This window comes from Puma concolor, chromosome E1 (assembly GCF_028749965.1).
Source record: "Puma concolor isolate L17-30 chromosome E1, mPumCon1.1.hap2, whole genome shotgun sequence".
Lineage (NCBI taxonomy): Eukaryota > Metazoa > Chordata > Mammalia > Carnivora > Felidae > Puma > Puma concolor.
The window spans coordinates 40,119,559-40,147,511 of NC_141680.1; the positions used below are offsets into that span (position 1 = coordinate 40,119,559).

The following is a 27,953-nucleotide window of genomic DNA, read 5'->3' on the forward strand; positions in this document are numbered from 1 at the left end:
GTGTATCTTTTTATTTTATTTTTTTAAGTTTATTTATCTATTTTGAGAGAGAGCGTGTGCACATGCAAGCAAGGGAGGTGCAGGGAGAGGGAGAGAGAGAATCCCAAGCAGGCTGCACTAACAGCATTGAGCCTGACATGGGGCTAGAACCCATGAAGTATGAGATCATGATCCAGGGCTGAAATAAAGAGTCAGATGCCCAACCAACTGAGCCACCCAGGTGTCCCTGAGTATATCTTTTTAAAAAATTGTCATTTTGATAGGTGAAGTATCCTATCGTTATTTTGGATTGCATTCCTTCTATTACTTCTGAGTTCTTTTTCCATGTTTATCAGTTTTACTTACTTTCTCTTCTTTGAGTTGTCTTTTTGTGTGTTTTGTCTACTTTTGCAGTTTTAGTGTTTTACTTGTTAATTTGTATGAACTCTTAACTAAATCTAAGATATTCCTTTAATGCAGTGGTTCTTAACTTTTGGGGGGTATGGACCTCTTTAAACATCTTACGGGTCCACGCTTTAAAAAAATACATTTAAAATATTGCATACTGTTTCAGGGAGTTCAAAGAGTCCTTGATTTCTGTGTACTAGATTAAGAATCCTTGCCTTTATGCTGTTAAGAGACAGAATTTTAGATTGGATACGTAATTGTCTAACTAGGTCTGGTATTTTTTATGTTACGATATTTGCCTCTGTCACACACCCTGCTAAAGTGGAGAAAGATAGCATGGATTTCAAATCTTTTACAGTTCTCTTAGCATGCTTCTTCTTTAATTTACTTTTAAATTTAGGGAGTTTAATTAGATGGCTCACTTTTCTTTCAGTTCTTAAATACTATAAATTTCACTAATAATTTATACTACATATACTGTGCTGTCCCTGGCATATTATGAGTCCTATTAAATATAACTAAGGTAAAGACTTACACAGTAGCCATAGACAGTGATGGCATTGTAACAAATGGGCATGGTTGTGTGTTACAAATAAAGCTTTATTTACAGTGACAAACAGCAGACTGGATTTGACCCAAGGCCTGTAATTTGCCAACTGACTTAGATTGTAAAAGATTAATAATACAGCTTGATATCGGGACAGTTGTCCTCCTTCAGAAGTAAATAGTCCAAAGAGCACTGGGTTAGGAGTCTGAAGAGTGATTCAGATAAGTAGTTCTGTTATTATTAGAAAGGGCAAGTTATTCAAGTACTCTGAGTTTCAGTTCCTTTATCTGTAAAATGAAGCAATTGCTTCAAAGAACCTTATGGTCCACTCCAAAATAATAGTGAAATTTGAGGCATTGTCATTTCAGCATCCTTTTCCTCTTGTTTTTAATTTTTTCTTTCATTTTTGTGTAGGTGCCTTTTACCTTGTATTTGAGTATATGGACCATGACTTAATGGGACTGCTAGAATCTGGTTTGGTGCACTTTTCTGAGGACCATATCAAGTCATTCATGAAACAGCTAATGGAAGGATTGGATTACTGTCACAAAAAGAATTTCCTGCATCGGGATATTAAGTGTTCTAACATTTTGCTGAACAACAGGTAACATAGTAACCAAATGAGGCATTTTCTCCCTCTTTTCTGACCCATTTAGTTTCAGCTAGTTAATTGATGATAGGTAGACCCAGTGATGTAGTTTTTTGCATTTACATACAACTGATGTTTGTACTGTAGGAATAACTTATGATTGGGGTACTCTGATAGCAGAGCCTTTAGACTCAGTGTTGGTAAGGAATTAACAGAGGTAGGATTGTAAAGCTTTTTAAATTGCAAACATTTTAGGGAACCACTTACATCACTACAGGAGTATTCAGAGAGCTTTTTGCCATAGCTAGTAAATATTACTGTGGTCCTGGAAAATTAAAACACACATTGAGTTCTCAGTGAAATTCTCACTTGTTTAGTGAGGAGAAACATGCCTGCTTTTTTAGCTGCTGTTGAGACTTTTTCAGTATCAAATTTCAGAGTAAACACAGGTGTAGCTGGTGGTTGACCTCTCTGCTGAGCACTTACTCCCAGGTTTTAATAGCATAGACAGACAGGGATTTGGTGATGAACAGTGTTAAATCCTCAGAAGTTTTTATCATCTGCTTTCTTCTTCTCTGGCTATTTGTCTAAACTATATTGATGATATCAGGTGTATGTATTATGCACATTAGTCTTTGGTAAATAGCCCTACCAGTTGAGGAATAAAAAGCAAATCTGATACTATTGAAATCATACCAGTGTTTGGTTCTTTTGGCATTTGGGCTGTTTATAGCTATCTTTGCGTGATTCACCCACTCTTTTAAACATTTCTATTTAATTATATTTGGCAAAAATTAGATAGAGATGTAGAGTGATATGACCTATTTCACATCTTTGTGAAGTGAGGTGATCAACCATCCAGAGTTGCCCAGGGACTGTTCTAGTTTTATTTTTTATTTTTGTTTTTTTTCTTTAAAGTTTTTTATTTTTAAGTAATTTCTACACCCATTGTGAGGCTCAGACCCACAACACTGAGATCAAGAGTTGCATGCTCCACCAGCTGAGCTAGCCAGGTACCCCTGTCCTGGTTTTAGCATCGAAAGTCCCATATGGGATAGTTGGTCACTGGAAAGCTCAGAGTTTATAGGGGAGCTAAACAAATAAATTGCTCAATCCAGTAAACAGTTACTAAGCCCCCCTGCCTTTTTTACATAATGTCTACACCCATTGTGGGGCTTGAGCTCACAACCCCAAGATGAAGAGTCAAATGCTCTATCAGCTGAAGCAGCCAGGCACCTCTAAACCCCTTGAATTTGGGAGCATCTGGGAAGGTGGAATCTTGAGGAATGGATAGGAATTTATCAGAAAGTCTAACAACAGAGGATTAAATTTCTAAGCAAAAGAAATTGCATGGGCAAAAGCACATAAATGTGAAAATAACATGTTATATGTGGGAAAATGTAAACAGGTAGGTATTGCTAGGGCAAGAAGAGTGAAGCTCATAATGGGGAGATGAAGCCGGACAGTTGTAAGGAGCGAATTTAAGGATCTTGTATATCTTGCTGAGGAGTTTATACTGTCTATAGGTGACAATGATTGAATGGTGCTGGTGTGGTTATACAGTTAATTTGGTTGGCTATTTTTTTTAAGTTATACAGTTAGTGCATATTTTAAATTATTTTATATAATGCATATATTTATTTTATATATTTTGTACTTAAATACCTTTTGAGACAAAACATCATGTTAAAAAGAGTATTCCTTTCTGTCACTATCTCTGTGACCCATAATTTTCATTAAAACTGGGCTTGGTTAATCTACATCCATAGTGATAATGCTTCAAGAATTTAATGATGATGACTATTAGCTTACAGCTATCTGGACTATAGCATATACTTTTTTTTGTTCGATTTGTTCTTCCATGGTGGGGAGGGATGTCTCAGGCCAGGGAATGACTGCAGTCCTACTTGGTGTCCTTTCTAGTGGGTTAAGCCCCTCCCTGTCTTCTTATATTCAGGAAGCTGATAAGGTTCTAGATTAAACTGAATTTCCTCCTGAGGTTACTAAGCAGGATGCAGGAGTCTCATGGTCTAATCTGATCCATCCAGCCTCTAATCTTGCCCATTTAGCTCTGTCTACACAGAGAATTCTGGGTGAGATGGCCTGGAGAAAATGGTAAGGAGCCCTCAGCTGGACAAGGAAGCAAGAGCAATTGATAAGAGAGAGAGGAGAGCACTTGGGCTCCATGGTGTTCATTATATCTTTATTACACAAGTATAAATGAGACCAACTTATTTTAGATGGTAGAGAGACACAATTAGTCTTCTCTTTTAGAAGAAACACTAAATGGTCACTCTAATAGGGTATATATAGACTGGAGGTAGGAAGAACATTATAAAAAGAACACCTATTAAAAACACCATAAGAAATGGTCAGTGCTTAAACTAACCAATTCCTTGCTAATAGAGATGGACAGGATAAATTTTGTGAATGAGTAGATTTTGGTGAGTGAACAAATGTTGGAGAATGAATGAAAGTACTTTAAAATTTTTTTTTTTTCAACGTTTATTTATTTTTGGGACAGAGAGAGACAGAGCATGAACGGGCGAGGGGCAGAGAGAGAGGGAGACACAGAATCGGAAACAGGCTCCAGGCTCTGAGCCATCAGCCCAGAGCCCGGCACGGGGCTCGAACTCACGGACCGCGAGATCGTGACCTGGCTGAAGTCGGACGCTTAACCGACTGCGCCACCCAGGCGCCCCAAAAGTACTTTAACTCCCAGACTTCTACCTTAAGAAACTAACTAGATGAGTGGTATAATGGTCAATATAGGGAATATAGAAGGAAGAGCAGGATAGATGAGTGAAGAGTAAATCCCGTTTGGATATGGCTGTTGCACATCTAGGATAGTGATATCTGACTAATAGGCATATGGTCACATTGAAGTTCCAAACTAGCAATGTAGTTCAGGAGTTAGCAAGCAGAGAAAAGGTGTCAGAAGATGGAACCTAAGGGAATGGTCAGATATGAAGGAAATAAGGAAATATTATGAATGTAAATTAGACAGGTTTAAGAAGTGAATAGTCATAGATGTCAGGTGATGCAGACAGATTATAAGACATAAGAAGGAATCTGAAAATTAAAAGGTCAGCATTGACATTGTGGGGCAAATTGGTGGGTAGCACAGTTAATGGGAAGGTGCTGGTAGGAAGGTCTTTAATTTTTAATTTAAGGATGCAGAGGTTTAAGCATATATAAATACTAAGAGAAAAAAATCAATAGGGAGAAGTTGAAGATTCAAGAAAAAACTAAAATAACTTAAAGGAACAAGGTTCTAGAAGAAATGAAATCAAGGTCACAGGTGATAGTGGTCACAAGTATAAGTGTTGATTATCCTTCAACAAGAGAGATTGACACATTTTTTTCTGTAACTGAAAGGAAAGAAAAAGGAGAGCTATAGATGCAATTAAGGTTATACAGGTAAAAGGATGTTAAGTAGCTCCTACCTGATGATTTTTGTTTTCAGTGAAGAAGGTCATTTACTGAGAGGGGAGGGGATAGATTAGGAAATATGCTAGGTTCTCAGTGACGTTTAGATTTAGCCTAACTTGCATAACTATTTGCTGTCATTTTATAGTCCTATGTGCTTCCTATAGTCCATTTTAAAGAGTGTGCTTCACTTCACTGTGCTTCAGTCTTGGATCATCTCAGGTTCTCAAGAGTGAGGATGCTGAGAAATTTGAGGAACTCTTTTTGTCTCAATATAGGGCTCAAGTCAGCTAGTCCTTTGCTTTTTGCTTTTTATTCATTTCAACTTAAAAATGTAATGATGTTTGGGGCAAGTGGATACGGTGCCAATAATCTTTACCAGGAATGATAAGGGTTTCTGTAATGTAAAATTTTGTTGCTAGTAGTTACTTGGTTTTAACTTTGAGGAGCACCTCCTGCCATAGCCTCTTTTTTCTATCTCACTTGAATGCCTGATCTCAGCTGTCAGGTACCTGAGGTATCTCCAGTACCTTAAAAAAAAGAGTGAGCTGGCTTACATTCCCCAAGAAGGAACACAAGTGGTAAATGTGAATAAATAGGCTATACAAGAATTTAGGTAAATATGATTAATCCAAAATAGTTAAGAATTTTAAGTTTTCTGACATTTTGTGTTATAGTTTATTAAAATATTACTTAACATCACTATCAAAGAATATTTAGCAGAGTGAAACATGGGTGTGAGCCTTTTATGGGATGGTTCTCAAAAGTGTGGTTCTCAGACCCATAGATGCATTGGCATCATCTATGGGCTTGTTAGAAATGTGAGTTCATGAGCTATGACCTGCTGAATCGGCATCTCTGGGAATGAGGCCCAGGAAACTTTTTTTTTTTTTTTAATATTTATTTATTTTTGAGAGGGAGAGTGAGCAAGCACGAGTGGGGGAAGGGCAGAGAGAGAAGGGGACAGGATCCAAAGGTGGCTCTGCACTGACAGCAGCAAGTCTGAGGTGGGGCCCAAACTCACAAACTATGAGATCATGACCTGAGCCAAAGTTGGATGCTCAACTGACTGAGCCAGACATCCCAGGAAACTTTTAATAAGCTTTCCATGTGATTCTTATTTCATATGAAAGTTTGAGAACCCCTGTAAGATCATAGTTATTTATCTTTATGATACAGGAAATGATGGCAATATGTTGGTAAAAGGACCTCATTCGTCATAAAAATTGTGTGCTCAGATCAAAGCCATGTTCCTGGTTTGAAAAAATCTGTTAGGGGCACCTGGGGGGCTCGGTTGAGTGGCCAACTTTTACTTTCTGCTCAGGTCATGATCTCATGGTTTGTGGGATTGAGCCCTGCATCAAGGAGGGGCAGAGAGAGAGGGGGAGAGAGAGAATCCCAAGCAGGGTTCATGCCATCAGCACAGAGCCCGACCTGGCATTCAGTCTCACAAAACAATCTCACGAACCGTGAGATCATGACCTGAGCTGAAATCAAGAGTTGAACGCTCAACCGACTGAGCCACCCAGGTGCCCCTGTAATGTGTTTTGTATAGCTAGTGTCTTCAAGCCAGAATTGATCAAGGTTTATCATTAAGTTAGAACAGCTCATTCCTTCTTTCCCCAACAAGTATTTAATCTAGCAGGGTTTTTTTTGTTTGTTTATTTTGAGAGAGAGCACAAGTGGGGGGTGCAGAGAGAGAGCAAGAGAGAGAATATGAAACAGGCTGCACACTGTCAGCACAGAACCTGAGGTGGGGCTCGAATTCATGAACTGTGAGATCATGACTGAGCCAAAGTTGGATGCTTAATGGACTGAGCCACCCACATGCCCCTAACCTAGCAGGTTTTAGCAACTGTTGTTTGCCAAGAAATAAAAGGAATATTTAGTTAAGGAGTCAAATCCAAAAATACAGTAGTAGTCTAAAAAGAAAACCTTAGGGGAGCCTGGGTGGCTCAGTTGGTTGAGCATCGGACTTCGGCTCAGGTCATGATCTCGCGGTCTGTGGGTTCGAGCCCTGCATCGGGCTCTGTGCTGACAGCTCAGAGCCTGGAGCCTGCTTCGGATTCTGTGTCTCCCTCTCTCTTTGCCCCTCCCCCACTCATGCTCTGTTTCTCTCTCTCTCTCTCTCTCTCTCTCTCTCTCTCTCTCTCTCTTTCTCTGTCAAAAATAAACATTAAAAAAAATTTTTTTTTTAAAGAAAACCTTAAGTATTTGTAAACTGGGGTAGTCAAAAGAGGTTTAATCTGGATGTGTGACCATTAAGAGTAGAACTAAGATAGCAGATGTTAAAATTCCTTTAACTCCTAAACTTGTGCTTGACTGTTTAGATTTAATTAGGAAGCCACTACTGTTACTTATAAAAATAAATTGTTTTTTTGTTTTACAGTGGACAAATCAAACTAGCAGATTTTGGACTTGCTCGACTCTATAACTCTGAAGAGAGGTGAGGCATTCATCATTGCAAGTTGCAGTAACTTTCAGAATTCCCTAATTTTCTAAATATGTTACCACCTAGATTTTAGATAGTAGATTCTGTCTAAATTCTTGAATCAGCCTCAGACTGAAATAAATCAACCCAAATTAGAATGGAAGTTATTTTTTCATCTCTTACTCCTCCAGTTTACTTTTGAACTATTAGATTGTTAGGGAGCTGTTTTGACAATCCCATTTTCAATTGGCAGCTATTCCTCTTTGCATTTAATTTTATAAGTATTTTTTCATCAGAAGCCGTTGTAAATTTATGTCATGGTTACTTTTTACATTTCAGTCGCCCTTATACAAACAAAGTCATCACCCTGTGGTATCGACCTCCAGAACTTCTGCTGGGAGAGGAGCGTTACACACCAGCTATTGATGTTTGGAGCTGTGGGTAAGCCTCTGTGCTTTTTCTTTTGTTTATAATTTATGTATTATTGAACTGGTATCTGTTTTCTCTCTACATTGGCTTTTGTAGCTTTTCTTTAAGTTTGAAAGGATGGGTATAAACTTTTAGCTAGAATTCAGGGAAATCTGTTGAATGTTTCCTAATCTTCTTTAAATTTTTATTTAGATATTCATTTATTTTTGGAGACAACATGTTTTTCTTTTTGTTTTTTTCTTAATTTTTATTTATTTATTTTTGAGAGAGAGGGGGAGGGAGAAAGGGAGCAAGCAGGGGAGGGGCAGAGAGACAGAGACACACAGAATCTGAAGCACGCTCCAGGCTCTGAGCTGTCAGCACAGAGCCCATCACGGGGCTTGAACCCACAAACTGAGATCATGACCTGAGCCAAAGTCGGATGCTTAACCAGCTGAGCTACCCAGGTGCCCTGAGACACGTTTTAAAAATTTTTTTTTTTTCAACGTTTTTTATTTATTTTTGGGACAGAGAGAGACAGAGCATGAACGGGGGAGGGGCAGAGAGAGAGGGAGACACAGAATCGGAAACAGGCTCCAGGCTCCGAGCCATCAGCCCAGAGCCTGACGCGGGGCTCAAACTCACGGACCGCGAGATCGTGACCTGGCTGAAGTCGGACGCTTAACCGACTGCGCCACCCAGGCGCCCCACACGTTTTTTAAAACATTTCCTCAAAACGTCTTTTTTTTTTTTTTTTTTAACATCATTTGAATTCAGATCCAAATACATTCAAATAAAGTCCATAGATTGCAGTTGATTATCTCAAGTCTTTTAATTGTAGCTTCTCCTTCCATTTCTCTTGAGGTCCCCGCCACCCTCCCCCCACCCCCAGTAATTTCCTTAGTAGAAACTGTGTCATTTTTGTCTGTTCCCACAGTCTGAATTTTGTTGATTGCATCTTCACTGTGTTTTTTGTTGTTTTAGCATGGTTTTCTATCCCTTTTATTTCCTGTAAATTGTAGGTGAATTTATGTTTGATTTCCAATTATCCACTGACCCTGAAATTACTTCACAGGTGGTTTTGAGTACCTCTGGAAGTTTATAGTTAATGATACATCAAAGTTGGGGGTAGGTGGCAATAGGAGCCTCTGCCCAGAGTATAGTCAAGAACTAGGTATGTTATCTGTAGACAAGTTAAAAGCAATAAAACATTAGTTTGCTTTTATTATCATATTATACAGGCAGTTCTAAACAATGCTTGATAAAATATTCATCCCTAACAGGGCAGATTTACACATACACATGCACGCACGTACACACACACATGCCCCACTTTACATAATATACAATCTCTTTTTGAAATGTCAGCTATTAATGATCCACCTTCACTTATTCATTTGTGATTGTTTGTGATGGTGATATTCTAATTATATTATTCCTTCCTGGAATAAAGATAACATTTACTTTACTAACCCTAGGTACGAGCCACATAGAAAAAGTTAGATATAAAGCTTTAACTCTCGTTTTACTCACCAGTTTTCAGTGTAATGAGGTAGTTTCCTAGTATCCTTCAAAGATGACCAAAGAGAGGGTTTGGGGTGGGTTTTTTTTGTTTGTTTGTTTCTGTTTTTTTAGTTTCATTATGAACTCATGGATTTAAACATGTTTTATATGTTTTAATCCGTTACGGTTATCATCTTATTCCTATTCACATTTTTCAATCTTTGACCAGTGGGAGGGAGTTTAGTGGGTCCTTTCCACACAACTATAGTGTTTGATAGCCTTCCTTGTTTGCTGGTTCCAGGCTCATCCTATTCATTTCCTGCCCTAGACCTGAAATCAGCCATTCCTTTTAGTGGAAAATAATACTTAGAGACGATAGTCTGTGTATTAGGAACATAGACATTTTAAATGGGCCATGTTCGTTGTTTCTGATACTGTATGATTTATGCATACACACTCTGTCCTTGACCTGCATACCTTAAGATTCTGACATATACTTGCCAGTGGAGCTTATCACTTTTTCCCATTCATTCCCTCCTCTATTAATGTTAGTCTTTAAAACTGCAGGGGTTTTATTTCAAAATTCAAAAGGGTCAAAGAAAAGGAGAGCATAATTTCATTGGTAGCCTCCCCAATTGAAATGAAGCTTTAGTTAAATTTTACTGATTCAAGCTGGGTATGTTTGTGTTCTGGACTATTTGCTTTAACAGTATTAGCATTTAAATTGTCACAACTAGGCTCTAAAGTTAACGCCCCATTAAGATACACAGGGAAAGTTCATAGCTCTGTTGGTACTATTATTTCAGTGTGTGCAACCTGCCACCTCAGTGTAGTAGCAAAGTATTGATTACATAATAATATCTTCCCCACCAAAGAACTAGAACTGAAATGAAACACCAAAACACAACTTGGAAATTAAAATTATAGAAGATTAGGCTTTAAATAAAGCCCAGTAACTTCATTGAATTGAGATTTTGCTAGACTCTTGATGTGAGCTTGCTACTTTGGTGCGTGGAATTCTCTCTGAAGGAGAAACTAGAAAGACTGGTACAACGAATTATGTCTAGATTCTGAAAACCCACCTGGGTTGGTTGGTTTGTTTTTCTTTCTGCTTATTTTATCAGTTGTGACAACACTGTATTTGGAATTTGATTTAGCAGTTTATGTTGGAAACAGAATTAAACTTGACTTTTACTTTTCTATTTCTGGATAAGATTTGAGTGAATATGGAAGTGAGAATTTGTCATTTGAGATTAACAAATGCTAATAGAAAGGTGCTAATAACTTTAAAAACTAGCTTTGTTTTGCTTCTCAAATTTAGTCAAGCTAAAGAATTTCAAAGTAAAACTATAAATACTGCTTTTGTATTAGCAAATCTAATTTCAAAGCATAGGCCAGAGAAGAGATTCTTTGTCCATTTGTTTTCTTACTTTTCAAAAAACAAAATATTTTAGGCATACAAAAAAGTACAGAGTAGTCATGTAATTTTTTACATTTGTTTTAAATTTATCTTGATATGGGGGGATGGGTTAAATAGGTGATTGAAATTAAGGAGTGCACTTGTGATAAGCACTGGGTGATGTATGGAACTGTTGAATTACTATATTGTACACCAGAAACTAATATAATAACACTGTATGTTAACTAACTGGAATTAAAATTAAAACTAACTAACTAAATTAAGTAAATAGATTTATTTTGATATAATTTCAAATATACAAGAGTTACTAAAAAGGACAAAGAACGTTAGTATAGCTTTTATCCATATTCATTAAAATTTTTTAATCTTTCAATTGAGGTATGCAATAAGCTGCATATGTTTAAAATGTACAATTGAAGTTTTGGCATATTGTATACACTAGTGAAACCATCACCACAACCAAGACAAAAGTTTCCATGTGTTCCTTTGTAATCTCTCTCTTCTGTCCCACACTATCCTAGGCAACAACTGTTCTGCTTTCTATCACTATAAATTGATTTCCATTTCTGGAATTTTATACAAATGGAATCATACAGTATATGTTCGTTCTTTTTTCCCTTTTGCATCTTTTACTCAGCATAATTATTTTGAGATTTATTCATGTTAGATTCACTAAAATTTAGCATCTTGCCACATTTGCTTTTTATATTCATATGTTTATGTATGTGTATTTATATCATACAACATAAAGTATATAAATAGAATAAAATTGTGTATATGCACACATCTTTTTTCCAGAACTATTGAAAGTAGTTGTACATGTCATCCTCCTTACCATTTAATATTTAATGTACATTTCTTTTTTTTTTAATGCGTATTCATTTTTGAGAGAGAGAGCATGTGCGGAGAGGGACAGAGAGGTAGACATAGAGTCTGAAGCAGGCTCCAGGCTCTGAGCTGTCAGCATAGAGCCCAATGTGGGGCTTGAACTCACGAACTGTGAGATCATGACCTGAGCTGAAGTCGGATGCTTAACTGACTGAGCCACCCAGGCTCCCCTTTAATGTACATTTCTTAAGAACAAAGATATTCTTATATAAAATCACAGTAGCATTATCAAATTCAGGAAATTTAACAATGATACACTATATTTTAAAGTAGTTTAGCTTACATTCCATGTTCTTACTTTTTCAGTACCCTAATAACATCCTGGAAACAATACCTCACCTGATAAAGGATTTGATCCAGTATCATGTATTACATTTAGTTCTCATTCTTTACTCTGAAATAGTTCCTTAACCTTTGTCTTTCATGTATATACATAAAATTTTTTAAATGTTTTATTTATTTTTTGAGGGGGGGGAGGAGCAGAGAGAGAGAAAGAGACACACACACACACGGAATCCTAAGCAGGCTCTAGGCTCCAAGCTGTCAGCACAGAGCCTGATGTGGGGCTCAAACCCACAAACTGTGAGATCATGACCTGAGTCAAAGTTGGACGTTTAACCAACTTGAGATTCGATATATTTTTTTAATGTTTGTTTATTTATTTATTTAATGTTTATTTATTTTTGAGACAGGGAGAGAACATGAGTGGGGGAGGGGCAGAGAGAGAAGGAGACAGAGGATCCAAAGTGGGCTCAATGCTGAGGGCAGAAAGCCCAGTCCAGGGCTCAAATTCACGAATGAGAGATCATGACCTGAGCCAGAGTCAGATGCTTAACTGACTGAGACTCCCAGATGCTCCGACACTTACATTTTGAAGGACAGACCAGCTACTATATAGGTTCATATTATGAAGTTTTGGCTGGAATATTGCATAAGTGTTCTTTTCAAGGTATCACATTTATACTTAAATGAACCCTGTTTCGTTCTTATTGATGATGTTAATTTTGTTCACTCAGTTAAGGTGTTGTCTTTTTTTTCCCACTAAATAGTTACTAGATTTCCTTTTGTAATTAAGTAATTTGTGGAGACATACCTGGGGACTTTGTAAATATGTATTATTTTGGAAGGCATTTGCAAAATGGAAAAAGCATTTAAGCATAATGTATTTGAAAGTCCTATTGAAACTGATTCTGGGTGATGACAATAAATGCTTCTTTACAAATACAGTGCCAAGAGGGCTATAGTATATTGCACATTCTACAGAGCAAACGAATGGAAAAAGCTAATCTCTTTATAGGAACTGCTGAGCATCCTTGTAAAATTGAAGTGTGGGTTTTTTAGTGTTTATTTCCTTAATTTACAATGGAATTGGTAGAAAAGGACTCTGACTCATTTTCTTTGCTTGTAGACCGTCCTTTATAGATGGTAAAAGTTTGATCGCCTGGCAAATTTAAATTCTTAATACTGTCTATTCTCACCACAAGAAATATTTTCTTTTTTTTTAATTTATTTTATTTTATTTTATTTTATTTTTTAACATTTATTCATCTTTGAGAGACAGAGAGACAGAGCATGAGCAGGGAAGGGGCAGAGAGAGGGAGACACAGAATCTGAAGCAGGCTCCAGGCTCTGAGCTGTCAGCACAGAGCCCGACGCGGGGCTCGAACTCCCGAACCACGAGATCATGACCTGAGCTGAAGTCGGCTGCTCAACCGACTGAGCCACCCAGGCGCCCCAAGAAATATTTTCTTTTACAAAATTCAGACACTGCAATTTGGGGCTTATTTACAACATGTAATATCAAATTCTGCCAGATATACTATAAAAATTTTTTGAGACACACTTTAGGCTCCGGGGATTTCTCTCCTGACCTTTCAATTTTACTCTTTCTAGATGCATCCTTGGGGAACTGTTCACAAAGAAGCCTATTTTTCAAGCCAATCTGGAACTGGCTCAGCTAGAACTGATCAGGTACAGCTATGCATGTGTTCTGAGTGCCCAGGTGTGATAGGTCATTTCATCCTCTAATTTCTAGTACTTTTCAGTCATTCTACTAAAAGTTGACTTTATGCTTATATCCAAGTATTCTCAAGTCAGTATATATCCAAGTATATTCTCAGTCAGATTTACCACATATTTTATCATGGGCTATATATGTAAAGAAATTATATTCCTCCTTTTTAGGTCTTACTAAGGGTCTTAGTTTTTAGGTTCCCCCTTTTTAGACTTTTTAGGTCTTTGCATATTTTTTATTAGTTCTTCATATAAAAGCATGTCATTTTCAAGGTAGCTGTTTTATTCTTAGGTTAGATTAAGATGAGCTGTATTCAGCAAACATTTATTAAGCCTGTTCCATAACAAATTCCTTTTTTTGTTAAACTTTAAGGTTTAGAGGTAAGTAAGATAGGTCCCTGCTTTCAGAGAGCTCAAAGTTTAGTAAGTGATACAGCATGTAAACAGATAATTATAAAATAGAACCTAAACTAGAGGATTTGGGGAAGGACTGGGGTTGTTTTAATCAATATAAGTAAAGAGAAGAATACAACAGGCTAATGTAGACTTCTTTAAAGGTGGTGTATAACTCATTATTGTGCATTAAATTCAATTTTCTATCAAAATTTTTAGGCTCTCTTCTGCTAATTTTCCCTATAGGAACATTATATGACCAGCTCAGCACTTTGAAATTAATACTAACTGAACAGAACATAATTGATAATGAAAACCTTTATGGAGGTTTAAAAACATGTTTTACAAAATCAAGTATATGCATCATTTTGGACTATTTTGCCAGTATTTTCTCTTCATTATCTTGTAACCAGCTCTTTCTGTCCTATTCCTTCTGTCCTTAAAGCAGTGAGGTCAGGTTTTACCTTTCTGCATGCGCTCTAATTTAATAAGCTAAGATTCCCCAGACCTCGGGAGGTAATAATTTCTGCTTCTGTAATCTCCAGAATTCACAATGCTGACTCATTTACTTCTTGTTTTGGCTTTTTGCTTTGTTTTCAGTCGACTCTGTGGTAGCCCTTGTCCAGCTGTGTGGCCTGATGTTATCAAGCTGCCCTACTTCAATACCATGAAACCGAAGAAGCAATATAGAAGGCGTCTGCGAGAAGAATTCTCTTTGTGAGTTTGGCAAAAATGTACATCTGGTTTCTGTGTTTGGCTGGAGTTTAGACTTGACTTTCCTAGCTTAGGGAGTTAGTGTTGTTCCAACTTATGGCAGCACACCATAGGAAAACATTTTTTTTTGAACAGTATGAATTTTATCATAGTTTTGTTGTAATTTTCTCTTATGAAGGCTTTAGATGAAAAAATAAATCATTTTATTGTGAGGAATATATAAATTTTCTCATAGTCCTTTTGATATTTCCATAATAAAAAGAGAATGGAACTGCTGGCTTCATGTTTTTTACTTGTATTATATAGCATTGCATAAATCCTCTGTGGCAGCAGATCTGCTTGCTTGTTTAGCCAGCTTTTAGTTCCTTTTCCACAGTTTTACATGGAGGTGGAAATTCAGAGACCTTTGACCTAAGGTTATAGGTTTAAGAACTATGGGGTCATTGTGAACTTGTTCTTTCTTCCTTTCCACAGCATTCCTTCGGCAGCACTTGATTTACTGGACCACATGCTGACACTAGATCCTAGCAAACGTTGCACAGCTGAACAGACTCTACAGAGTGACTTCCTTAAAGATGTTGAGCTCAGCAAAATGGATCCTCCAGAGTAAGTGCTGGTGGCCAAGTAGTGATCCTAAACCCCCCACTAAACCTTAGGAGATGTGTAGCTCAAAATAATAGGTTTTTAGAAGGAACTGCAAATGGCTGAGTCCCAAATGGAGAGGTGCCCTTGAGTATTATGATTGATAAGAGGTTTTATTGCTTAATGTTTTTAAACAAGGAATACATTTAGATACGATATTTGTTCTAATTTGACTCAAACTATTTATTGCCCTGTACATACAGCCTCTTTAAAGTATTCCTTCTAGTTTTTGCTCTTACCTGTTCCATTTGCTTGAATCCCCCATGTCTGTGGTGACCATGTATATCCCACACTTGGCAAGGGCAGTTCTAATTTTAAATAGCTTGTTACTATTGGGTCATATGTCCTGAATTATTTGATGTTGAAAATATCTTTGAACGTGTCTCTCTTTCATCAGAATCTTATGCATTTTCTGTATTCTATAGGATCTTCTGAAGTTTTACTCTCATGTTTCACATTTGGCCAATAATGTGACATTGTATGACTGACAGCATTATAGTTTTCATGTCAGAGTTTTTGGGTATTTTTTTCTTACATAGAGAAACTGTGTATCTTAAATACACAGTATTTAAAGACGAACGGGTAGTAACCACAAATCTGATTGTTCCAAAGAAATGTCCAAACTCATTTACTGCACTAGAATTTTGATACGTTGAATTTTGGCTTGAAATACATAAGCTTTTTACTAAAATTTGGGAGCTCTTATTATAGAGAGATTTTGGCTCTAGTAGTCTTTATTATAATAAGATTTTACTTTCCGGGACTGTTTGCATTATTGAGTATGAGGAAATGTGAAAATATATTAAATATATTAAAATATACTAATAAACTCCACAAATGAAAATACTGAGTCATGGAAATTCCATGGGTAGAAAGAAGAAAGAACCTATTTTTTGGTCCTCAAAGACCAAATAACCCATAAATTGATTTTACACAAAGGTGATTTAATTATACACTGCTTAAGTGGTTCACCACCTTGCCTGGACTTTTGTAGATATTAATAGGCTAGTCATCTCTGTCCTATCTATTCCAAACTGAAACTTGACCAATAAAGTTCTTCTTTATTCTTGTTATGCACAGCAAGAACAGTTATCAGACTTAACTCTTTGATTGGAATGTAGTTGTTTATATAGTAGGTGTGACTCTGATATTAGCAAGAGTCTCATTTCTCACTGTAGAAATCTGTTGGTCTTTTATTTCCTCAGACTACCATATGCCATGATTCCTTTTACATTGCTACTATCTGTTTACTAATATTTCTGGTTATTTTTATGTTATTCTTTCCATTTCCCTCAGCTCTTTGCCTTCCTATTTTTTTTTAATGTTGTTATTTATTTTTGAGACAGAGAGAGACAGAGCATGAGCAGGGGAAGGGCAGAGAGAGAGGGAGACACAGAATCGAAAGCAGGCTCCAGGCTCTGAGCTATCAGCACAGAGCCTGACGCGAGGCTCAAACTCACGGACTGTGAGATCATGACCTGAGCTGAAGTCGGCCTCTTAACCAACTGAGTCACCCAGGCGCCCCTGCCTTCCTATTTTAATCTCTTCTTCCTCCATTCATTCACTGTCATTAGTCCCACACACATTTCCCCTTTGCTTTGTCTTTTGCAGCCTCCCCCACTGGCAGGATTGCCATGAATTGTGGAGTAAGAAACGGCGACGACAGAGACAAAGTGGTGTTGTGATAGAAGAGCCACCTCCATCCAAAGCCTCACGGAAAGAAACTACCTCAGGGACTAGTGCTGAGCCCGTGAAGAACAGCAGTCCAGCACCACCTCAGCCTGCTCCTGGCAAGGTGGAACCTGGGACTGGGGATGCAGTAGGTCAGTTCTGGGATGGAGGTTTTGTATTTTTATTAAAGACACTTGGTCAGGTTTTGATGATCAAGTGCAAGGGTGTGTCTGTCTGTCTGTCTGAGTTTTTAGCCACTGAAGCAATAAAGAAATGTCCCATCATTATGGGGAGGAGATAAACCAAGTTTATATATGGGATTTAGAAAGTCTACAATGGATTATTTTTCTTTCCAGAAAGAGGGAATACTATATCTCAATTAGTCAATTGGGTAGGGGCGCCTGGGTGGCGCAGTCGGTTAAGCGTCTGACTTCAGCCAGGTCACGATCTCGCGCTCCGTGAGTTCGAGCCCCGCGTCGGGCTCTGGGCTGATGGCTCAGAGCCTGGAGCCTGTTTCCAATTCTGTGTCTCCCTCTCTCTCTGCCCCTCCCCCGTTCATGCTCTGTCTCTCTCTGTCCCAAAAATAAATAAATGTTGAAAAAAAAAATTTTTTTTTTAAATAAAAAAAAAAGAAGTCAATTGGGTAAAGTTAGATCAGTAAGTTAGGTAAAGCAAATTTAAGGTTCATTTACACATGGTTTTCTAACATGTAATTTGGAGCCCTGTTTATGTTTCATTTGAAAAGACCTTCTTAGAATCTGATCATTTAATCTTTATTCATTTTCGAGAGAGAGAGAGAGACAGAATGTGAGGTGGGGCAGGAACAGAGAGAGGGAGACACAGAATCCGAAGCAGGGTCCAGGCTCTGAGCTATCAGCACAGAGCCCGACGTGGGGCTCCAACTCACAAACCGCAAGTTCGTGACCTGAGCCAAAGTCGGACACTTAACTGACTGAGCCACCTAGGTGCCCCAGAATCTGATCATTTAAACCACAATTGTCGTTAAATGTAGTTAGTTCCATAGATGGAACTGATCTATGGAACATATTTGATCTAAATATATCCAAAACTGTGTAATAGTGAACTATTATAATAATAAAGTAGTTCTGTGGTACCATCAATTTTTCTGAACTACAGGTATTCTTTCTGAGACTCACTTGCCCTTCCCTGTTCACCTACAACAGTGGTTTTCAACACTGGCTGCACTTTAGAATCATGTAGGAAGCTTTAAAAATAAACACTCCTGGGGCGCCTGGGTGGCTCAGTTGGGTAAGCGGCCGACTTCAGCTCAGGTCATGATCTCTCAGTCTGTGAGTTCGAGCCCCACGTTGGGCTCTGTGCTGACAACTCAGAGCCTGGAGCCTGTTTCGGATTCTGTGTCTCCCTCTCTCTGACCCTCCCCTGTTCATGCTCTGTCTCTCCCTGTCTCAAAAATAAATAAAACGTTAAAAAAAATTAAAAAAGATAAAAATAAACACTCCTGAACAATTAATTGCCAGATATCTGGGAATGGGAACTGAAGCACCTGAACTTTACAATCTCTCCTAGTAATTCTAATGTACAATAAGGGTTGTAAGTCACTGACATTGAAGAATACAGATAAAATGAAATCACTTTTACTCACAATACTGGGATGTTTTAGTTTGTTCCTGTATTTTTCAGTGAAAATCTAAAGAAAAACTGTCATGACAATGTGAGGCATGAAAAATGAGACATTCAAAATGAAGCTTCATATACTGAATATTGTAATTTGCTCTTGCCAGTTGAAGAAGGCAAAGGTCCTTACCCTGCCTCATCCTCTTATTTTGGCTCCACTGTCTCTCCTCCACAGGCCTCGGTGACATCACACAGCAGTTGAATCAAAGTGAATTGGCAGTGTTACTGAATCTGCTGCAGAGCCAAACCGACCTAAGCATCCCTCAAATGGCACAGCTGCTTAACATCCACTCCAACCCAGAGATGCAGCAGCAGCTGGAGGCCCTGAACCAGTCCATCAGTGCCCTAACGGAAGCCACTTCCCAGCAGCAGGACTCAGAGCCCATGGCCCCAGAGGAGTCTTTGAAGGAGGCCCCTCCTGCCCTAGTGGTCCAGCCTTCAGCAGAACAGACAACCTCTGAGGCTTCAAGCACACCAGCTGACATGCAGAATATGTTGGCAGTTCTTTTGAGTCAGCTGATGAAAACCCAGGAGCCAGCAGGCAGCCTGGAGGAAAACAACAGTGACAAGAACAGTGGGCCACAGGGGCCCCGAAGAACTCCCACAATGCCACAGGAGGAGGCAGCAGGTAAACAGACCGGTCATGAATCTCATTGAGCTCAGGTGCTGTTGATCCTCTTAAAAATCTCTTTAACATTTTCTTTTTCACATCAATGGCCTCAGTTTCAGTTTTCTGTAACCTAGTCTACAGGAGAACATAGCACCCAATGATGTATTTCTTGCCCAGCTTCTATTTAAGTCTCAAAGCTTCTCAAAGCACCTTCCATATACTGATGGTTTTTCCATTTTCTAGGAGGTAGGTAAGTAAAGCCTCTGTGTTCTAACTCAAAGAAACCACAATCATAGCTAGTGATACATCTTGAACTACTGTGTGAATAGTGGCCAACTAGTACTAGCACTTGAAAATCTGCATTCCAAATAAACCATCATCAGATTGCACAGATAGTCGATTTTACTCTAGTGTAGTGGATACGGGATACCAGTCTTGCCTGAAAGATATAGTCAAGAAAACTCTAATAAAATGCCATTGTTAATCTCCTGAAGAATAATTTGGAAATCTTGGTAGATAAGTGTAACACCACACATTCCATTCCAAAAAATAATAGCATATAAAAATGCTTTTTAAAAATCTGTGCTCCTGAAAGACAATTGAATGGACCGCAAATTAGGAAGTGAGCATTACATAAAGAAAAATCTGAACAAAGGAAATAAATATGTTATACCTTGACCTGACATGACCACAGCATGCAATTTTATTAGAGGAAAGAAAAGTTTAAATTTTCTAATTCTGATTTACAGTCTGGTTTGCAAAATGTTTACTTATCTGAAAGTGTTTTCAACTCCTTGGATATTTTCGCTGTCCATGAAGACCCCATGAATTGGGGAATAAGAAGAGGCACGAGGGCTGATGAGGTACACTAACCTTCAACTTTAGGTCGTCCTACATTCACATTTCATACAGGATGGTGCAGAAAGTATATGCCTTATTTTCACTGGTATACAAATACATAAGCTATTTTTCATATGTAAGTCTTTTTAAAACTGGAAGGTAACATAAATAAAATTAACCCCTTTACTTTACAAATAGGGAAACTGCAATCCAGGGAGGTTAAATAAGCCTGCCTATGGTCTCAGCTGAAACCATATTATTGGAAGAGGCAGAATAGAACCTGTGTACTTTTCTTAATATGTTTCTTTTTAATGTGTTTTTTAATTCATTTTGTTACTCTGTCATAACTGATTCCAATTGCTTTTAAGAGACTCTAGGACATGGAATAACAGAGAAAGCTAATCTAGAGTTAAAGCAGGCCTCATTGTCTCATCTCCCACACCCTCTTCTTCTTCCCCACCCCAGCAGAATTCAGCTATAATCAAAATACGTTAAAGAAGTCATTCAAATTAAATAGTATAGTGATTGAAAGAAATTCACCCAATAATTGAGCCAACAAGGGTGAGATTGAACTAAAATTAAGACCTGGCCTGTGGCCAGAAATTGTTGGATTTGCTTTTTAGGGAAGAGTAAAAATACCACTCCTAATTATTAGTCACCCCTGGATTATCCAGTTCTATGTCTCCTCTTCTTGTTGCTCCCCGGCTGCCTCACACTTGGCCATTTTATTATTCATTAGCACTTCCACCAGAGGGCAGACTGAATAAGCCAGAGAAGGTGAAAATCTATCACTTTAGCTACTCTTTACTTGTATGGGGAAAGGGTTATGGTTGAAATCTAATGAGTCAATTGAAAATTTTAAGTTATATTTGTACATTTCTTTAATACCTCCCTCCAATAGTACAGACTGTTAAGAATTGGCAATATTGTTTGCACTAGATCTTACAATAGTGTGATTTTTAAAATGTGATCTTTTAACTCCTTTAAGAAGTTTTATTTACTTCAGTAGTCATTTACAGTCTGTCTGCTTTTCTACTTTGAGATAGTTCTCATCCTCTCATACGTGTGAATTTGAGCTCAAGAAGTAGTTCTATTGAAATACAGCTAGACTAAAAGGCAAAGTTTAAATATGAAAAGTAGTATAGCTGAAAGAGTAAGTTTAGCTTTGATCACTTTTACAGTTAGGCATTTTTAAAGTTGTTTGCCATCAATATTTAAAAAAAAATAACCATAGTGTTTTATTTTATGTATAGTCCAAAAATACATTTAAATATAACTGGTACTGAGATATTCTTATGTAGTGAGAAACATACTATTGACAGCAATAAACTCTGAAATCTATAGGAGTTTGTAGTCCAGTTAGCTCTCCTTTTTCAGCATGTTAGTTAACCAGTCAATCTGTCAACAAGCAACTTGGGTGGGTACTGTATACAGGGTGTCCAACTCATCTCAGTTCCGTCCTGGTTTTAAAACTGAAAGTCGGCAACCTGAAAACCCACTCAGTCCCAGGCAAATTGGGACTGTTGGCCACCCACTTGTATGTTACATATAGCACCTGACCTCATCCTTCCACAACACAATGTTATAATATTATGTTTTCAGACTGCTTTCATCTGCATGCTAAGTAAATACATACTTTACTGATTGTCTTTGCAAAATATAATTGTGGTAAATATGCTACCAAACTACTTTATAACTAAAAATTATTTTGGCTTGTCTGAGTAATGACTTTCATATCACTAGCTCAGATAATAAAGAATTAACTATATGGATATTTAAAAATATGGTTCCATAGGGAACAGAAACATCAGTCATTTGGAAGATATCCCAAAACATGAAACCTTTTCTTCAGCAGAGTAACTCCCAACTCTTAAAAAGCACTGTTCTGATTGTACTTGGTTTTGTATGTTCTCAAACTCACGCCGTTTTACATCCCTACTCTCCTGCCTTGGCAGTAGTTACCATACAGTGATTGCCATGCTTAGGCAAATTTAGCCAGCAGGTGGGGGTGTGTGGGGAGTGGTTCAAGAAAGACAAAAGATCCTTGGAAAGACATAGTGTAGTATAAGTTCAGTACATTTCTAAATACTTAGTTTTGTCACCGTCTCCAAGATAAACATGTTTATCAGCAGCCCATTCTGCATGACATTGCTGTAGTGATTTTTTTCATAGCATGGAAAAAATGCAGGAGGTTGGAAAACAAAATAGAAAATTATGATAGATTACTTTAGTCTTTATAATTATTGTAACAGGAAACTGAATGACAGAATGGTGGTTAATCCCTTTCTTCAGAATGTGATTATGGGGAGAGGGGACTGAAGTTTGGAGAAGCAAGTGTATATTTATACATGACGGTAATGAAAGGTTTTTATTTCATCTCTCTTGTATATTCTTTAAATTCTATTTCAGGTGTTAACCTTATATCATCAAATGTTCTGTAAAATGCATTAGCTAAGTCCATGCAAGGTCTCCTGTTGTACAGCAAGATTTTGTGCTAGAAATGTGACCACAGCATGTGTATTGTTTCCTCTCATCTTCCTTCTTTCTACTTTATTTTCATTAATGTTTTGATCCAACAGCAAAAAGGGGCGGGGAGGCTGCCTACAGCCTACATATTAGAACAGTTCCTTAAGGAAGGAAATGGAGGAAATCTCAGACAAAAATCAGGACAATCATTTGAAAACATATGATCTTTTTTATACCAGCTGTTAGATTCAGAATGCAACTGTTTTATTTTAACCAATTGATTTTATTTATAAATTGCAATTTCCTGATCCCAAGATTTTATTCTTTATATATATTTGGTTACTTGTATTGCTATTTGTTTATGTTGGGCAGCGTGTGTGTATGTGTGTGTGTGTTTGTGTTTATAATCACATGTGATTTTTAAGATGGTGTTTAAAAGAAGTAACCCTTCCACAGCATGTCCTCCTCACATTCTTCCACCAGAGAAGAGGCCCCCTGAGCCCCCCGGACCTCCACCGCCGCCACCTCCACCCCCTCTGGTTGAAGGCGATCTTTCCAGCGCCCCCCAGGAGTTGAACCCAGCCGTGACAGCCGCCTTGCTGCAACTTTTATCCCAGCCTGAAGCAGAGCCTCCTGGCCACCTGCCACATGAGCACCAGGCCTTGAGACCAATGGAGTACTCCACCCGACCCCATCCCAACAGGACTTACGGAAACACTGATGGGCCTGAAACAGGGTTCAGTGCCACTGACACTGATGAACGCAACTCTGGTCCAGCTTTGACAGAATCCTTGACCCAGACCCTGGTGAAGAACAGGACCTTCTCAGGCTCTGTGAGCCACCTTGGGGAGTCCAGCAGTTACCAGGGCACAGGGTCAGTGCAGTTCCCAGGGGACCAGGACCTCCGTTTTGCCAGGGTCCCCTTAGCATTACACTCAGTGGTCGGGCAACCATTCCTGAAGGCTGAGGGAAGCAGCAACTCTGTGGTACATGCAGAGACCAAATTGCAGAACTATGGGGAGCTGGGGCCAGGAACCACTGGGGCCAGCAGTTCAGGAACAGGCCTAAACTGGGGGGGCCCAGCTCAGTCTTCTGCTTATGGAAAACTCTATCGGGGACCTACAAGAGTCCCGCCAAGAGGGGGAAGAGGGAGAGGAGTTCCTTACTAACCCAGAGACTTCAGTGTCCTGAAAGATTCCTTCCCTATTCATCCTTCCATCCAGTCCTCTGAAACATTAATGAAATCATTTGCCAGAGCGAGGTAATCATCTGCATTTGGCTACCGCAAAGCTGTCTGTTGTATTCCTTGCTCACTTGCTACTAGCAGGCGACTTATAAAATGATGTTGGCACCAGTTCCCCCTGGATGGGCTACAGCCAGAACAGTTCAACTCTACCTAGTAGATAATAAGTAGAGAATGTGGAGAGGGTCATTAAATTGAAAAGTAAATGTTTTAATAGTTCATTTGCCTGCATTTCTTGAGCAGAAGAAAAGGAGAACAGTTTCAATTTTGAGATGGCTCAGGAGAGGCTCTCTTTAGGTTTTTTTTAAATTTGGGGATTTTTTTTATGATTCCTTTTGAATTTTTTTTATTTTTTGTTTTTTGCTTTTTTTTTTTTTTCCGTTTTGTTTTCATTTAAAGATAATAGTGTTCACAAAATTTGAGATATTCTTAGGCTTTTGCAATAAGGGAAACAGAGTGACTGGCTGATTTAAATAAATGTTTCCTTCCTCTCCACCATCTCACATTTTTGCTTTCAAGTGAACTTTTTTCCCCATTGAGCATCTTGAACATACCTTTTTTCCAAATAAATTACTCATCCATGAAGTTTGTTCTGCTTTGACAAAAAGACATGCCCCTCTCCCTGCACAGGACGCAGGTTGTAGAAAGAGGCATTCTTGGGCATGTAGGTAGATTTACCCCATCTCTTCCCTTTTTTACCACATCTTTAAAGAGTTTCTCATTCTCTCTCTCTCTGTCTCTCTCTCTCTCTCTCTCTGTCTTTTTCTCTTTTTGAGGCATTTGTTTGGAAAAAAAATTAATCGTTGAGATGCCCAAGAACCTGGGATAATTCTTTACTTTTTTTTTTTTGAAATAAACGAAAGGAAATTCAAACTCCTATATGTTCTCTGTAACTTTTCAATTCTAAAATGTTTTGTTTTTTTTTTTAAATCACGTTCTGATGGTGAAGTTGATTTATAAGTGCAGACAGCCTAGGACTTGCTGCTGAGCTGGGGTTAGAGATGATGCCTCCATACCTAGAGGGCTAGTAAGAGCAGTTACCATACTGTTTACACATATATTTTTGTCAAAAAAACAAAAAACAAAACAAAACCTTTGAAACAGAGCATTGTAATATTGTCAAAAGAAATACATGGAATATACATGGAAATACATGGAAATGTAACTTAGTTTAGGGTGGATATTTTTCTGAAGATCTATCAATATCTGAGACCTTTTTTAAAAAATAATTTTAAAAGAGCAGACCATGAGAAAGAACAGTATTGACATATACACATCTCAGCATGTATATCCTGCCAATTCTTTTAGGGAGTTTCCTCTGGAGAGATTTGATTTTGGTTTTATTTTTGGTAAAAGGGGTAAATGACTTCATGGCAAGAATTTTGCCTTATTATAAACAGGAAATGGAAAATGGAAAGGCTTTCAGGGTGGGATAACTTGGGAGGCTTCTCATTCTGGCTTCCATTTCTATGTGAATACCAGCATATAAGGTGTTTTAAAAACCTACACATTCATATAAAATCTCTGCACAGACGTAGGCCTTTGTGAAACATAGATTAGGGCCCCTTTACAAAGAAAAGGCAAACATGCTTCAGCATCTTTGAGAATAGTTTTCAGAACTCAAGTGAAGTTTTGTGTTTCAATGCCAAGTTCTTATATTAAAAAATAAAAACTACTTGTAAGAGAAAGGTGCACTAATAAAAAAAAAAAAACTTTATAAAGAAATGAAAGAAGAACCCTCTTCAGATACTTACATGAAGACTATTTTCCCCTGTTATGAAATAGGTAGATATCCGGTGTGTGTATTTCTTTATTATTCTCTGGGTTTTGGTCTGGCCTTGCCCTCAGGGGCAAACATTGATTAGAAAAAGAACCTTCTAGCCATTTTGGCATTGATGGCTTTTTATACCAGTGTGTCCAATTAGATTTGCTAGGCTCACTGACATGCTATTGGAAAATTCCATTAAAGTTCATCTGAACATTTTGTCTGTTGACTTCTTAGTCCTCAGACATGGGCCTTTGTATTTTAGAATATTTGAATTTGAGGCATTGGGCCCCACTCCCATTTTTGATTAAAGAACTTAAGCCTGTGATACTTTCAAAAGTATCTATTCATAGTGAAAATAATTGGTCTCCCATCAAATATGAATAAAATTCTCTCTATATTTTAATTATATTTTGGTTATCAGCAATCATTAATAATGTTTTTCCTCCCCCCCTTCCCACCCCTTATTTTTAATTATGCCAAATATTCTAAATAATATACTTAAGTCTCCCTTCCCCCATCCCTACTACTAGGGAAAGGGGTGAGTGTATGTATGGATGTGTGTATGTGTATGTATGATCCCATCTCACCTCCTATCCCCATTTGGGGAGTCTAGCCTTTACAATGAAAAAAGTTTGGTAATTTTGACTATTTCTAAAGGCAGAGGAAAAAAGAAACTCAAATATCCTGGAATCTGTGGAGAAAGAAAAGGTATTTGTTAATTTTTTCAGCTATGTTACCTATAAATGTGATAGAAGTAAAGTTTTGGCAGAATTTCAACTTGACTTAGAAATTTACAAACCCAATTATACTCAAAAGTGGTTTTTGTTTTGTTTTAATTGTACCATGGGAGATAATAAGTCTATTAAATACATTATTTTGAACAGATGAGAAATCTGATTCTGTTCATTATTGAGAGCAAAACTGGTTTGACCATGATCATTTTTGTAGTTTTGAAAACAAATTTGTTTGACCCAGTTTCCTTAGTTTTTTTTCAACTGTCCATAGGGATGATAAGGATTGGAAAATGACATCAAATCTATACATTTGAAAGCAGGGCAGTAGCACAAATTTGTAAGTAGGATTTTTTTTTTGTTCGCTTATGCCATAGACATCACCCAGCCTGTGTGTGTGTGTGTGTGTGTGTGTGTGTGTGTGTGTGTGTGTGTGTGTGTGTGTGTGTGTGTAATATGCATATATAGTTACAGTACTAAAATGGTTACCAGCAGGTTTTGAGAGAGAATGCTGCACCAGAAAAGTGTCAGTTGCCACCTCATTCTCCCTGATTTAGGTTCCTGACACTGTATTCCTTCTCTCTCTTGTTTTTGCCCCACATCGGGTGTATCTTGTCTATGTACAGATATTTTGTAATATATTAAATTTTTTTCTTTCAGTTTATAAAAATGGAAAGTGGAGATTGGAAAATTAAATATTTCCTGTTACTATACCACTTTTGCTCCATTGCATTTACTTCTTAACCTGTAGCCTCTGAGCAGATCTAATTGTGTACAAAGAGCTTTTTCCTTTACTTTATCTTAGGAGTGCTTTGTCTCAGAATCTCTGTAGTTTCATAAAATACAAAAAAAAAAAAAAAAAGGTTCTCAGGGTTTGAAGAGGTGCTTCAAAACACTAGACTAGGAATTAGAGAAGAAAAAAAGTTGGGGAAAACTAAGATGTGATTTTTTTTTTTTTTAAGTAGAAATAGTTACACAAATGATGGTGCCAGGCCTTCAAAAGAGTTGAGTCTTGTGTACCGTGGCTCCTCCTGAAAGGAGAGGTAATGGGTTTGAGCTCAACTTGTCAATGGAAGTTGGTAAGAGGCTGTTTAGACCAAAGAATAATCTCTTAAAACCATAACCACCCCAACCAGTTCCTATGTTACCATGAGTAGGGTAGGCATGGAGATTAGTGTTCCTAGCTCCGTTGAGATTCCTGATGTGTTGCCAATCCAGGAAACGAGTCAAAGTTGTTTATAAGGGTAAAATTCTATTATCTCCAAAATCTTTCCTATCTCCACCTGAGAACAGAATTGCTTTCCCTTCTCTTTCACGGTTTAGGACACTAAGAACTAAATTTTCCCTTGTGTGTGCTGCAGTCCTGCTAGTCATGACATAAGTAGATAAAAGCAGGTAAAGCCCATTAGAAGACAGAAAAGAAGGGGGGGAGGATATTGGGGTGAGCAATCATACAAGGTTAAAGGGTACACCAGAACAAGGAAATTAGGAAGAGGAATTCAAATACTGGTGATGAGGGTGGCCAGCCTGTTTTTGAATCCCCAAAGTTTATGATGTTCCCTTGCCTGTGGGCTGTCCTGTCTTTACCCAGAAGGAGAATGGAG

At 37.9% G+C, this 27,953-nt stretch overlaps 1 protein-coding gene across 16 annotated transcripts in view; it reads left to right on the forward strand.

Moving 5' to 3' along the window:
• CDK12 (cyclin dependent kinase 12) overlaps positions 1-27,953 on the forward strand; it is a 79,629-nt gene that overhangs the window by 21,686 nt on the left and 29,990 nt on the right. For 12 of the 16 annotated variants that reach the window (XR_015244131.1, XR_015244127.1, XR_015244133.1 and 9 more), the window contains exons 6-14: positions 1,349-1,538; positions 7,342-7,398; positions 7,723-7,824; positions 13,496-13,573; positions 14,609-14,725; positions 15,197-15,328; positions 16,976-17,187; positions 18,867-19,319; positions 23,064-23,485. Coding sequence is in view for 4 of the 16 variants with exons in the window: in XM_025917554.2 (XP_025773339.1) it covers positions 1,349-1,538; positions 7,342-7,398; positions 7,723-7,824; positions 13,496-13,573; positions 14,609-14,725; positions 15,197-15,328; positions 16,976-17,187; positions 18,867-19,319; positions 23,064-23,776 (2,054 nt within the window). In the remaining 12 variants the exon portion in view is untranslated. Of the gene's footprint in view, positions 1-1,348; positions 1,539-7,341; positions 7,399-7,722; positions 7,825-13,495; positions 13,574-14,608; positions 14,726-15,196; positions 15,329-16,975; positions 17,188-18,866; positions 19,320-23,063; positions 27,063-27,953 lie in introns of those variants that run through there. The other 4 variants (XM_025917554.2, XM_086687193.1, XM_025917555.2 and 1 more) reach the window with 3 other exon arrangements.